The 13848-nt window shown below is 39.2% G+C and overlaps 2 protein-coding genes across 3 annotated transcripts; one reads left to right on the top strand and one right to left on the bottom strand.

Annotated features, from left to right (window-relative positions):
- Nucleotides 1-205: 205 nt before the first annotated feature.
- Nucleotides 206-7133, bottom strand: flcn (folliculin). Of its 2 annotated transcripts, none has more exons than XM_026371866.1 (12): nt 6884-7133; nt 6504-6716; nt 6244-6402; nt 5911-6132; nt 5644-5810; nt 5447-5538; nt 3453-3616; nt 3112-3225; nt 2348-2471; nt 2113-2238; nt 1551-1653; nt 206-775 (listed from the first exon to the last, which is right to left on the bottom strand). In XM_026371866.1, exons 2-12 carry the CDS (start codon nt 6714-6716, stop codon nt 568-570), a joined length of 1692 nt encoding a protein of 563 aa, XP_026227651.1. In that variant the 5' UTR covers nt 6884-7133; the 3' UTR covers nt 206-567. The 2 variants fall into 2 exon arrangements, with proteins under 2 accessions (XP_026227651.1, XP_026227652.1); XM_026371867.1 differs by having other exon boundaries at nt 6256-6402.
- A 497-nt stretch (nt 7134-7630) lies between these two features.
- On the top strand, nt 7631-13668 carry leng9 (leukocyte receptor cluster (LRC) member 9). The gene is made up of 8 exons (XM_026371865.1): nt 7631-7703; nt 7950-8167; nt 9360-9438; nt 9864-9997; nt 10095-10421; nt 10529-10790; nt 11402-11519; nt 11609-13668. The coding sequence occupies exons 2-8, from the start codon at nt 8008-8010 to the stop codon at nt 12269-12271; spliced, it is 1743 nt and encodes a 580-aa protein (XP_026227650.1). The 5' UTR covers nt 7631-7703; nt 7950-8007; the 3' UTR covers nt 12272-13668.
- The last annotated feature ends 180 nt before the right edge of the window (nt 13669-13848 follow it).

Below are 13848 nucleotides of genomic sequence, written 5' to 3'. Positions count from 1 at the left end.
TGGAACGAGGCCTCGTTACGCAACGATTTTGTCCATTTCAGAAAACTTGTTCTTACACCACTTAAGACTTGTTGGCTTACAGCCACTTAAACAAGTGAGTGGAGCCAGTTTAGAAATGTCCTCTTCCTCAACTCTAACGTTACTCCTTTTATTTTTAATATTTGCCACAAGATGGAGCCAGTTGTTGAATAAAAAAATGTCAGACTGACTGTTCACATTTCTTTATTCCATTTAAAAACATTAGTGAAACAGTAAAAGTGCAAATCCATTTTGAAATAAGTTAAACTTTACATATTAGTACAAAGAGGTCTTCTACTGTGATTCCCTTTGACAGACATTATCCAAACAATAATCTGCACAAGATAATAATCAGAGTTAAGTACACAATTTCTCATTACATAAAGAGATAATACAGGATAAAACAAAGCATTCCTGTTATATCCTCAGACTATTTTCCTCTAAAAGTCCCCAACAGATTCTTACTTTCACTTTCTATTCTTTAGTATTCCCCTCTTTTTTCACCTCCCTTTTCTCCAGCTTTGTTACTGGCTCCTCCCGCTCCCTTTGTTACTGGCTGGGACTCCTCTCCCCTCCTCGTACAGCTGTCATTAAATGGCTCTTGTAGGTTTTGCTGAGTCCAGTCATCCAGAACTTAAGCAACCTGACATTGTCATCCTCACCAGGCCCTGTGGCACCAAGGAGGGCCAGAACCTTCTGGGTGTCCTCCCTTCCTCGTCCGTCCACTTTGGAGAACTTGAAAAGCACTTTGACTTTACTGAAAGAGCAATAGTGAGCTATGAGAATGCTTTCAAATGCTAAACGATGAAATAAACCCAAGTAGCCCCTAATTTAATGTAGTTTTATTTGGCGTGAGAGAGATGACCCTATGTCTGCACAATGTCAGCAATAACACAACAAAGCTAAAGAAATGCAGTACTACCACAAAGCTTGTCCTGGCCTCTGTGATCATTTTGCGTCCTTTTGCATCTCTGTGGTTGTTTAATTAGAGGACACTTTACATCTTTTTGTCATGCATTTCTTAGTGGTTTCTTTGCATATTTTTGTAGTTGTTTATTTTGATTTGGTTTTATTTTTGTTTCTCATTGAAGATATGTTGTATCTGCTGTGGTCATTTTGTTTTTTTCCGGTTATTTTGCCTCTCTCTGTCGTCATTTTCTGTTTCTTTGTGGTTGTTTGCGTCACTGGCATCTCTTTACAGCTCTTTATAGATAGTTTTGGTCATTTTGCATCTTTTCGTGGTTGTTTAGTGGTTTAGACACCTTAGGGCCCTGGGCCCCATCCATGTGGATGTTAGTACTGAGGTCTGCCAAGCACAAGTTGGCATCACTACAAGAATCTTGTTACTGCTTTCAAGTCTGATGTAATATTATTTCTGCTTGACTAACTTATGTATCACTCTTATTAATTGTAATTTCATAATGACTAAAACCTGAAGTGCTGGGTTCACTGGAATGGATTGATTTCAAGTCTGATGGTATTACTGCCAAACATGCATAGTGTGATTTTAACAATGAGTTAATTTGACTCACTTCATCCACTCTTCCTTCAAGCATAGCAGGCAGTGAGAAACAACGTCCACTGACAAGTTCTCATTAGATAGAGCCACCTCAAGCTTGTTTAATAATGTGGGACCTGTAAAAAACAGACAAAAGATCAATCAGTTGTGTGAAAATTCGTATAACCATGATACTAAACCTGTCACTATACCATTTTCTCAGAGTTGGCCTCTACATGGTTCCTGCCAACTTAAATACTTCAAGAAGGAGGATATGTCTTATGTTAAAATATTGCTAGAACCATTTTGACTGAAACCCAGTAGATAGAGGAACAAATCATATGTTTCTGGTGTGGATCTAAATCCTAGGATATATATATATATATATATATAAAGGATTTCTTAACATTGTGGGATGAGACATGTCTCAACATCTTTGTTACTTGCACATTCACTAATGCCCTTATTTGAAGTAAAAGGCAACCTGGCCCTTCTATCACAACAGTATGTGTATTCCAATGCAAATTCCCATTGAAATGATCTGATATGTTCTGTCAAGAAGTTTAAATCTGTGAAAACTTGGCATGTGTGCTCACCCCTGTCTGTGGGCTGCGTGTTGGCACTGCTGATGGTGAACTGATAAAGTGAGCAGATATCATCATCACCAACGACTGTGGTCTGACAACTTTTCTCTGTGCTGACATCCACCAGCACTGAAAACTCTGTAGCAAAAACAAACAGAAGGTAAAATCAACACGATATAAACTGACCGTACAAATCGACACACCGTGACAGAAAATCTCATAGTGGTGAACTGAGACTTTCTTGTACCTGAAGAGCTGACATGAGCTGGAATAGGTACATCTGGGCTGAGACCCAAGAAGTTGCATTTGTAGGCCTCCTCGTATTGAGAGCTGTATGGCACCGAGCGCACACAGCCCACTGGGAGCAGAGACTGGTGGAGCAAAGGTCAAAGACTGGTTGGCTAAGAAAGTATGTTAATGATCCTGCTCGATCCACTCAACTGATTTGGTTAATGAGCCCTTTTCAGGTCATAGTAGAAAAAGTACAGTTATAAATAATAAATTCAGTGATCTCCATCTAAAACCAGGTTCCTGATAATGTACATGCTGGCTCACTGTCACACAGTCATGTCTTACTGGGACACTTGAATACAGCCGAGCTATTGTTTGTGTTTTTTGTCCTTTTACTGCTATGAAAAGTCAAAATCTCTGCTGGGAGAAATAGAAAACATGCAACAGCATAAGTGTAACCTGTTATCAAAACCCATATCAAAATGATAACAGAAAATGACAAACATAATACTGCAAAAACAGCAGAATTTACAAGTTACATAATTGTACATCTCACTCACATTTTAAGGTATCTGTAACGTTTACTGCAGTTTATGTTATCAGTAAACTTTATGACATTAAACAGGTGTGTTTAGTGTTAAATTATTATAATTACTGGGATTTATAACTAATGACTAGAATTATTAGGCCGCAGCTCAACTAACAAGCACTCTCACTGCATCATAGTAGTAATACTACTCCTAATAAGGCAGAAAGGGACACAGTGGTAGTGTGGGGTACCTTTAGCACTGTAAATGCTGACTGAATGAGTCCAGGGTCTGCACTTCTCCATATGACCTGATTCCCCATGAGCACGTGCCATGCCAGCAGACGAAACTCTGCAGCTCCGAGGACCTGCAGAACAAATCAGACTGTGGTATTAAAAACTGTTTATTAACAGTTTCAAACATAAATAAATAAAAATGTGGCAGATTAAAGAGTGAAAACTATAAAGTTGAACAATTCATAGGTGCATTGTTATCTCATTTAGTTTTTATTTATCTTTCTTCAAATCTCTGCAAATGTTCATAGTTAATTTTATGCACAACAAAACATCAGGCTCAGAAAGTACCTAAGTTTACCTGTCTCAAATGTCTCAGTGACCTAAATTTCGGACCGGGTAAGTCATCTAATTTTGCATCTTCACACAGGAAGTCGTGGACCAGCTCGCCGTCTGACTGATGTCGCTGTGGCTTTGAAGCGCCTCCATCTGCCCCCTCCCAGCAGCTCATTTCCTCTTCGTGCTCTTTTCAAAGCAAAGAATGACATGACAACAGAAGTAGACACTGACCTCCGTGAATGTGGGAAATTCCACTGGAAATATTTTGAAATGTCAAACTTTAAACCACACTCTATATATAGTGATGTGCACATAATGCTGCCCATCATCTATTACATAAAACCAATATAACATCTCACATATTATTTAATTTGAGTTCCTTAATAAGTTTGCTGCTAAAATTAAGTAGCACATTATAGAACAGCCTTTCCCACAGTATCTGGTTAACTCAGTCTGTACTACCTTAAAAATGTAATTATTTTTATTATTATATATTATTATTATATATTTATTATTTAATATCCATTTCTACAAATGTTATTTAATTTTCATTTGTTGGTTTATTTATCATACACATTAATTAAAAAAGATGTAAAGATGTACAAAATGCTAATTAGGTTAAAGTCAGGTTGATGTTAAACATAAAACAAGCAAAACATAATTAAGTCTATAAATAAAAACCCAATAAAAGGAAAACAAAAAAAGAGAACAGGAAAAAAATACATAAAAGTTCTCAGTTTCCTAGTAAAACTACCACATGTTGTCAACACTCTCAAATAAGCTGGAAATGCATTCCAGCCGTCTGATGCTCGGAAAAAAAGGCTGATTGGCCAAATGAACTCCTCCTATGCAATATAATCCAGTCACGTCTGTTGGCAGCACAAGTGTTTCTGGTTGCATTTTTCTTTACAAATTCAGTCAAAATGGAAGAAGCAAGGTCGTTAAATATCTTCAAAACTAGTACGGCATTTGCAGATTTTAAGCTTAAGAGGTTTCATACGTCTCAGACCAAATAGTAGGACAGTATGTAATATGAGAAGAATAATTGCAGTCATGATTAAGCAGGTTCTGTGGTTCAACTGTTACTGAATTAATTTTAAAATTGGCTTAATTACATTTTGCTTTGATACATTTTGCTTTCTTAATCTCAGAATTAGCTATTATTGTCTGGTATTTTATGCATATTAAACTTTGCCACAGAAATAATTGTATTTATGATGCTAATACTAAGAAACATGCTGTTAAAATTCCACAATGTACGAGTTGTACTGCACTGGGAAATTTCTCTGTAAATCTTTTAATCACTTTCTAAATCTTGACTTATATTGTGTAAACTCTTTCTGGAAAGGCACTGTATTTGAACAGACTGATTAAGTGAATCACTCTGTTGTTCTGGCCACAGTGTCTCTGCAGTGGCTGTGAATCATACTTTCACAAAAGCCATTTTAGACGTTGTGCAAACACTTGACATCTGCTAACTTCAGCCTCCACCAAGAAACCAAGCCATGCGTAGAATCCAAGACACATTTTTTGTCTGATACAGTAAATAGTTATATGGCGTTGGAGAATCCATCTTTGTCTTGAGCTTTTCAGAAAACATCAGATGGGTCAGACTTGACATTGAGCAGGCAGGAGGCAACAGCAGAGATTGACTGCAGATGAATGAATTTCAATTTACACATTACTTGATGTGTTATTTAGGCGTAAATATAATGTTATATCACACAACACTGTGATATTATAAAGTAATGTCTTATTATGATCATCCCAATTTCAATGGGTTGGTCATGAAAGAACAATGTTTCATATATATCCTCTACCAACACCATGTAAATAAGATGTTATCTTGTTTACACCAACAACACAAAGGAATAAACCTCCTTCTCAGTTGTTTGAGCTCAACATGAAATTGAAAATTTGTCAAATATTTAACAATATTGGCGGGTTAAGCTATTACAGAGCCAGTTAGATGGGTAAATGTGTAGGACAAAATAGTGTTAAGAACTGTGTGTCTACCTGTCTGTCTCTCTATGAGTACAAGTGTGTCCTCTGTGGGGGCGCCTTCGAGTAGCTTCTCTGTCAGACGACTACCACAGGCCTTCAGCAGCCTGGAAATGAGGTGTAAACACACATCAGCATGTCCAGGTGATTCATTTCAAACCAGTTAAATGGAAAAAGACAATAGCTTGTTTATTATAGTAGGACAGACTCACCAGCTAAAAGAGGAGTGCAGACTTGCCCAGAGGTTAGGATGTTGAGTAAGAGAGGTTAGTGATCTGGCTGCATTGCCACTTCTTTGGTGGGGGAAAACTGCAGGTGAAAAAACACTGTTCATCCTCACAGCTCGCTGGGGGCAAACTCCCTGTTCACTGTCAAACACCTGTTGGAGAAACCTTCTGTTTAGATACAACATACATGCCTGTGGTATATGTCTCTCTATTTCTATTGGAGTAAACTGTATAAAAATGTCTGAACTTTACCTTGAGTGCTGTGCTTTGCAGGCTCTGTATAGTGAGTCTAAGGTGGCGTAACAGGAAAGGCCAGGAGTTGATAAGATAGATTCTGTCCATGGCTACCATGACAATACTGTACCAGCGCTGAAATCCCCTGGCCAGGCTGTCTTTGATAAAAAAAGTGTGTGAGAACACAAAGCCGTGCTGCTCATCTCCAAAGAAAATTGGCCCTTCACGGCCGGGACACACCTGAGAAAACAGAAAGATGTTTTGGAGAAATTAGAGGATAGAATAAGACCAAACAATAAGAAAACTGGTTGTTTCCATTTAGTGCATGAGATGTGTGACTCACACACGTACGTCACTGTTTACCTCACAGCTGAGGCTGCGTACACAGGCCTGGCGGACCACGCTGAAAAGCTGTGGCTGTCTGGGATGCTGGTGGCTCAGGAAGCGTATGCCTGTTTCATCGTCGATGCTCACAAAGCCTGGGTGAGATGGAGGTAGAGATCGGCATCCCTGTGGGGTGACAAGTAGAGAGAAATGTGGTTCAGGTCGGATTTAGGTATCTTATGAGCTCACGATTAAATTGTGCTTCTTGTCCATCTCCCTCCAATCACCTCACACATTTCTCCTCTCTGCGTGGCTGAACTGTTCGCTCTCATAGTCAGCCCTTCACCTTCACGATCACCATCTCGGTCCCTGTCCCCAGGTGTTGGGACCCCTGCCTGGGATGAAGGGGACGGAGATGGAGGGTGCAGTGCCTCAGTGCAGAACAGTGTCCGAGGACCATGGAGCTCACAGAAGTGACAGAGAGCAACCAAAGCATTCATCTGCAACAGGAGTAAACAAGTTACTGTATACAGTTTATTAATATGTTCGAGTGTGATGAGAGCATTAAAAAGCAGTTCATAATATTTTTCTGGTAAGTCATTGACACTACAAAGTTACAGGCGGGTTAAGACATGGTCACTACTCCTGGTACAGAAAACCATCTTACCTCTACGACTGGTGGTAACTTCACCAGGGGACAGTCATTGGTCGCAGTGTCCTAAAACCCGTTAGGATGTAAGAAGCAGCATATCAAAACAGTGGTAAACAACACACTCAGTTCTTAATTGGGTTCGTGTTTCAAATATCCGGCTCCCGGTGTCTCAGATTGAGGTTTTCTGCACTTTTCTTGTTGTGTTTTTCTTCAGTGTAGCAGCTAGGCTAACAACAGACGACGTCACATGAGGAAAAAGTCACGCGCTAGAGCCCCGATGACGCATGGCCGCTATGTTGCATTCATGTGACTTCGGCAGAATGGGAAAATAGGGAAACAGCGCTTTGGGAGCGATCATCACGTATGAGTTCACAGCGAGTAATGACCTTCAAGGTTTTGAATACCCTAGTTACATTTAAGATCTTATATTATGCCACATTAATAAAGGTGGTTAGCCCTGGTGCTAACAATGCACTAACAGCTTTGATAAACTTTAGTTAGTTCCTATAGGAGTTCGTTGTTACTCTGACATGTAGGTTTTTAGCCCAGTGGAATGCTCAGAATTACGGCGGCTCCAACTAATGCCATGAAGGCGGCATTGACTGCAATATTTTTCATAATTTTAAACAGTAGATTTGAAAAATGTATTATAAAAGCTAGAAGAATCAAAAAACAATGAACAATATACGTGTTTGTTAATACCAGACTCTGGTTACGTCTCCACAAAACGATCTTTGGACCTAAGGCTAATCAAAACTACATTACCCATAATTATCTCTGAGCAAACAAACGCAGGGTTAAAGGGCGAGCACATTGAGAACCGGTTACATCTTCGGTTAGTATGTGATTTCTTTTACACATTTTACAGGTTTGTGGGTGATTTTAAAAGATGTGTTTATGATTTAATTCTACTACCTAAACACAACGATTATTTCTGTGAATTAAGAAATGTATATAAATAGTTAAAAGCCAGCGTTAACAGCACACTTCCGCAATAACGTTAACGTTAGCTAAGTTAAGGCGAGACCTCTGTCAGTTTGAGGTGTGTTAACTTTTACTTCATCGTTTTCTATTTGTGTAGGTGTAGAAGCCAATACCCCAGGGACCTTTTCTGAAACAATATCCACACAGTCTTAAGCATGGCGTCATGCGGACAAGGAAAGTCCTCAGATTCACCAGGGGACCACAGAGAGGACAGGGCCCACCTGAAACCCACCTGCCGGACTGACACATCCAGTCCACCTACAGGGGTCCCAGCTGACCCTGACAGTGGTAGAGACACACAGAAAGCACCAGCAGGTACACCATTTGTTTAGCTAAAGCACACACCAATGTTCAGTGCCTGTTTGATTTTGGGGTCAAACTGGTCTCAGAAGTCTGTTCAATTTATTTAAGACATGATTTAGTGTTTATAATGGATTATTTAAGAGGGCATTATTATCTACAGCATTGACGTGTTGGTAGCTCATATATACCAGATTGACTATTGACTACATTTACATTAACATTTACATTAAGCCATTTTATCCAAGCAAAGGAGAAGTAAGATACCAAGCAAACAAAAAGGGAGAGGGAGAAGAAGTAATGTTTCACTTGTATGTGATACAAGTTATATATGTGATGTCTAATGGACAGATGGGAGAGCATTCTTTTTAAATTAGATATCAAGTTCAGCAGTGGCAATAAAATCTAACTGAATTTCTCAAATTTGTAATCAAATGTTAGAAACTGTGACACAGTTCTGTGTTACTGTGAGCAGTTAGTGTTCTGGTAAGTTGTTGCTTGAATACTTGTGACTAGATCTTATTCATTAAAAAGTGATAGCTGAATGACTAGCTGAGCAATGCAATGACGGATATTATGTCTGGCTGCTCTGCTGGCCGTATATTAGAAACTAGGAAATGAGTCAGTTCTGACCACTAGGTCCAGAGAAGAAGAGACACCATCTCCTGCTACTCCCTGCTTGTCTACTGGGCATAAAGCCAGATAAGCATTCCAAGGAATAAAACAAATATTACACTTGTTATTTTACCCAGTTACTTCCAGTAACCTGTACTGAAATCTTATATCTGAAAACAGTAAAGGACTCCCTTAAAGTCTGTTGTTATTCTTTCATTATATGGGCGCCTCGTACCAGCAGGTGCTGTCTCACAGGGAAGGATTTGACTTGTGAGTCACATTTGGTTCTCCTGCAGTATCTGTAAATAGAGTTTCAGGGTGTGTTATAAGCAACCAACCTCTGAGGGCCCAAGCAGTTATGAGCAGTCATGATTTCAACTCTTTGAAAGTGAACTTGAAAATAAACATTCTAGTTTACCAATCCTCTTTCACCTACTTTTTTGGTTAATCACTGCTTAATTTCTCTTTTGATGTTTGTGGATGTTATGACCTTATTAAGAGGTTGCTAACTTTTTTTTTTCTCAGACTCTCACCACAGTTTCATTATACATGTGCCCCTCTGACTTTCCTTTCACTTTCATGTCATTTTCAGAATCAGGAGCACAGGATGTGTGCCAGTTTTTCCTGATGGGAAAGTGTCATTTTGGTCACAGATGTCGCTTGTCTCACAGGTCTGCTTGTTTTACCATCTAAACATACTGTAGTAATTTTAAGTTTGTAATTTCTTTAGCACAGTTTTTAGCTGTCTATTACATGTTTATTGCTAAGCCAAAAAAAACAAAAGTATAGTTTTTACATAATTTATTTGTAATAACTAGATTACTAAAAATATGTGATCAGATATTAAGCATGTTTGTCTGAAAATTAAGTCCCTATGGCAAAGATCCATCTGGTGACAGAGAACTTTTTATATATTTATAAATATACATAAGATACAAAAATACATTCTCAGCCATGACTAAGGAAACCGCAAAATGTTCCATTACGCAAGTGAAGGTTTATATACGTGGAATATAAAAAAAATTTCCATTTGTCATTTGCCATTACATTCATGTTTTGTTACATTTTTTCCATTGATGTTGGTCTCACTTCTTAGTGACCCCTCACTGGATGATTCAGAGGCAGTAACTCCTGACCAGGATGACAAACTCGACACAGAAAAGACAGAAAAACATAAGAAGAAAAACAAAGACAACAAGGCAACAAAGCCGGAATACAAGGAAGGAAAAGGTCACTTAAATTTCATCTAGTCTTCTATGTCATCATACTATGTCCTTGATTCACCTTTTCCCTAAATAAATATTTTATCCCTATTATTCTCCCACAGAGGTGAACAAAAAGCCTCGTATGCGCACAGCCGATGACGTTATCTCTCGGGTCCTGTGGGACCCATCAGTGGAACCATCAGAATTTATAGTAGGCTACGTGGATCGTTTTCTTGGTGTGATAGAGCGGCCCTTCTGTGACTTTAACTGGGACACCAACCCCTGCGATTGTGACTACTCTTCTGAGTTGGCCCTGCCTAGACACAGGATCCAGTACTTCAAACACAGAGGGCATCGCGTGTGGGACCGCCATAGCAGGACTGACAGGGTTTTTGGCTCCACTGGTCAATCTCTGGCTCCCCCCTTTGGAGGGGAGGGGGAAGTAAAGGGTAAGACACTTGCGTTAGTACCCCACCATAACATTCAAATACAAACTGTACAAATGCCGGTACAATCAAGATTTATTTTGACTGAATATAATAATTTGTCTTACAAGGAGTAAACGCAGAAGACCAAGAGCAGCAACAAGACTGTCTTAAAACAACAGAAGAGCAGCCATCTGCTGTCAGTGGGCAGGAAGAAATTCATAGAGAGGCGTGTACTCATACAGAGAGCGCACATCTGGAGAAGGAGAAGCCAAATGGGATGAATATTCGCACTCCTGACTCAACACAACCGGTGCCTAAATGTAGGGAAAACATTTCTCAGGAACAACAGGATTCACAAGGAGCATGTGTTGAGGAGGAGGCTGCAAATAGGTCTGGTATTCATATCCATCCTTTAAATTTAACCAAGAACAGACAACAAGTTTAGAAATAGAAATGGGAGCATTTAAGCTTCAGTTATGTGAAACAGAAGTTGTATGTGAGGCAGAGGTACTAGGATTTAACTCATATTCTTCAGGCTCAGAAAGTATGTTTTCCTAAAACGTAGGCCCCCAACCACACCTCCCTCCTCCACAGTGTTACATCAGGAGGTGGGGGGATTAGGGTGATGTGAATAAATTAATCTTCACTTCTGCAAAAATGAGAATAAACTTAATAAACTGAAACTCACCTCTTCAACCTTAACTCTGCTAGATAATATCATCCAAGATCTGAAGGTCAGGTGTGGTTTTAGATGACGCTGAGGAGTTTAGTTGGTGCCCCACATCACCCATGTGACTATTAAAGTTTGTTTATATATCCCCAAGTTCAGGACAGTTAACACAACAGGGTTATTTCCACTGGACCTTTAAAACAGTACTTTACATTTTGGTAATTTGTGCTAAAGGAGTCAATTTGTTTTAAGTTAAAACTAAACCTGTGTCAATATTGTGTCAAGTTTCTCTCCTGTTCATCTAGTAATTTCTCACCTGCTTTGATTTTAGATTTCAGACTTCAACAGATGAAATCACCTCATGTCAAAAAGAAGGAGCAAGTGTCAAAGAAGAGAGTGAGGATAAAGCACAGTGGGAAGAAAGCTGGGAAGGCAATGAGGAAGCTTCGGTGCGTACGACACAGTTCAGTCTTAAATACGTTCTTGGTCTGCTGTTGCAGTTCACATTTAACATAGTTCTTCTGTTCGTTACACACAGAGTTATCTTGAAGCATTGAACTTGAACCAAAATCCGTCGGCACCTCTGGAGCAAAGAGAAGAGAAACGTGGCGGTCGCCCTCCTAAGAAACGACCCACGCACTTCATCACCTTCAGGGCCAACACTCCTGCCATCCTCTCCTGTTTTCAGCAGCTGCAGGAGGAGGTCACCTCCCTTTTACCCTCGTCTGCTCCTCACTGGCAGACCACCTCCAGCCTACATGTCACACTGTGCCTCCTAGTGCTGCATGGCCCGGCTGAAGTAGCCGCTGCTGGGGAGATCCTCAGACGATTTGCCCATTTGGATCGCAACCCACCAGTGGCTGTGACCTTTCCTGTGAAGCTGAAACATTTCAATGGGAAGGTGCTTTTCCTGAGCCCACAGCCTCAACTGCAGCTCCAGCATCTCAACAGTGGCCTGCAGGAGGCCTACAGGAAGGAGGGCTGGCTCCACAGGGACTCATACAACCCACGGTACCACCTAACCCTGGCCAAGGTAGAAGATGTTGAGGGAGAGAGGATTTTTGAAGGTGTGGGGGACCTGAAGCTGGGGAAGAGTTTAAATTTTGGCCGCTTGCCTATTAACACATTGCACCTTTGTGTTGTGAATGGTTCTAAAGTAGATGGTTTTTATGAGACAGTGTGCACAGTAACCCTTCGATAATACTAAAGCGTGTCTTGTCACGTGTACACTACATATGTACCCTAAACATAGAGGTTTAAGTCAGTGCAATACCTGCATGCTGGATTTACATGGGCCACATTGCCTTATCAACCAAAGTCTACGTTTGTGTTGTTATTTTTTAAAGTTATTAAATAAAGGTGCACTTTTAAAGGTAATCAGGTAAAATAGGTGTAAAATTAGACTTGATAGAGGGCAGCGGTAAAGACAGTTATACTAAATCATATGAAGAAGGAAAAAAAAATCAGTGAACCCACTACACTTACATTTTAATTCATATTATTTATTTTCTTTACTGAATGTATTTCATTGTCTTCAGAGCTTTTATTAAATGCTATATTGATATTTCAAGATGAGAAATAAATATAGCCGTCACATGATACAAGACATGTTAAATTCAACTAGCTGAAGAGAAAAATATGAAGACTAAAAACAGTTTGAGGAAAGTTGTTTAAAATATTTTATCTATTTTTCATCATATAACACATAGTGTTATCTTTCTATTTTGTCTGTTTTTCTTACTGTTGATAGAAATTAAATGTAACCCTAAGTCAGTCGATTAGTTGATTGACAAATAGCGCATCAACTGCAGCCAGTTTGATAATTGATTGATTGAAGGCTGAAAAACTGCCTCTTTTTTACAAAATGTGGTACTTATGGAAACGTTGCTTACTCTAGATGCTTAGTTCAAATCAGCTCACTTTTTTGTCAGTTGTGAGTCTTTAAATACAACATATATACAGAGTAGAATACTGACTTCATTTTTATAAAAAAACGCCTTAAAGCTACAGTTTTGCAACCTTTGGGAATCACGCAGCTGTAGCACAGTCTAAAACAATCTGTCCATGGTGCCAAATACTGATGCTTTGTCAAAATCATACATTCAAGGCCAAAACCTGGTTTTCATCAGTTGGTGATGCACAGCGTTTGGCCTGTTTTAAGTTTGAATATCTTCACATTACTGTCTGTGCTGTTCTGTGAGTCTGTGTATCAGGAGGCTTTGACAGCACCTCACTACATTAAGATAAATTATGGAGCATCAAAAATACTTTAAAAATACTAAGTACTTAAGCACATGATTTCCCTCTATTTAATTACTGGCTGATATGACAAACTATGGCTCACAGACTTAACTCGTTGGGAAGGACAGTGTAATGTACCTTTTTACTACTACATAGACAGGACATATGCACCTGCCATAAAGGCTTATGCTGTATACATAAATAGTTTATAAGGGGGGTTAATTAGTGTCCTTTGTATCCTATAGCTCCATGATTCAATGATTTAAACAATCCATTTTATATGAATATTTTATGGACTTTGTTCCAAAAGAACATCGACTTTGTCTGCTTTTAAAATGAATTATGACCACTACATTGTCAAAGATATTAAAAATTGAATTGGTTATTAGAAATTCTGTGAGTGGTGATATTTTATAAGTGCGGTGATGGGCGGCCTGGATGCGGTATTGTTGCTCTGGTCTTACATACAAACACATGAAGTCTTCATAAACGCTCTCCGAGCAATTCTTGCATACATAATATCATTTTCTGTCTCCT

Source organism: Anabas testudineus, chromosome 16 (genome assembly GCF_900324465.2).
Source record: "Anabas testudineus chromosome 16, fAnaTes1.2, whole genome shotgun sequence".
Lineage (NCBI taxonomy): Eukaryota > Metazoa > Chordata > Actinopteri > Anabantiformes > Anabantidae > Anabas > Anabas testudineus.
Note: the sequence above shows the minus strand (reverse complement) of the source record. Positions and strands in the feature narration are given on the sequence as shown.

Coding starts and splice junctions, on each gene's coding strand:
- flcn (XM_026371866.1), bottom strand. CDS start 6,716: ATGAATGCTTTGGTTGCTCTCTGTCACTTCTGTGAGCTCCATGGTCCT. Junction 5,539..5,643: donor CTGCACTCCTCTTTTAGCTG/GTGAGTCTGTCC, acceptor CCTCATTTCCAG/GCTGCTGAAGGCCTGTGGTA. Junction 3,617..5,446: donor ACTCATAGAGAGACAGACAG/GTAGACACACAG, acceptor TGCTTTGAAAAG/AGCACGAAGAGGAAATGAGC.
- leng9 (XM_026371865.1), top strand. CDS start 8,008: ATGGCGTCATGCGGACAAGGAAAGTCCTCAGATTCACCAGGGGACCAC. Junction 9,998..10,094: donor GGAATACAAGGAAGGAAAAG/GTCACTTAAATT, acceptor ATTCTCCCACAG/AGGTGAACAAAAAGCCTCGT. Junction 10,422..10,528: donor AGGGGAGGGGGAAGTAAAGG/GTAAGACACTTG, acceptor TTGTCTTACAAG/GAGTAAACGCAGAAGACCAA.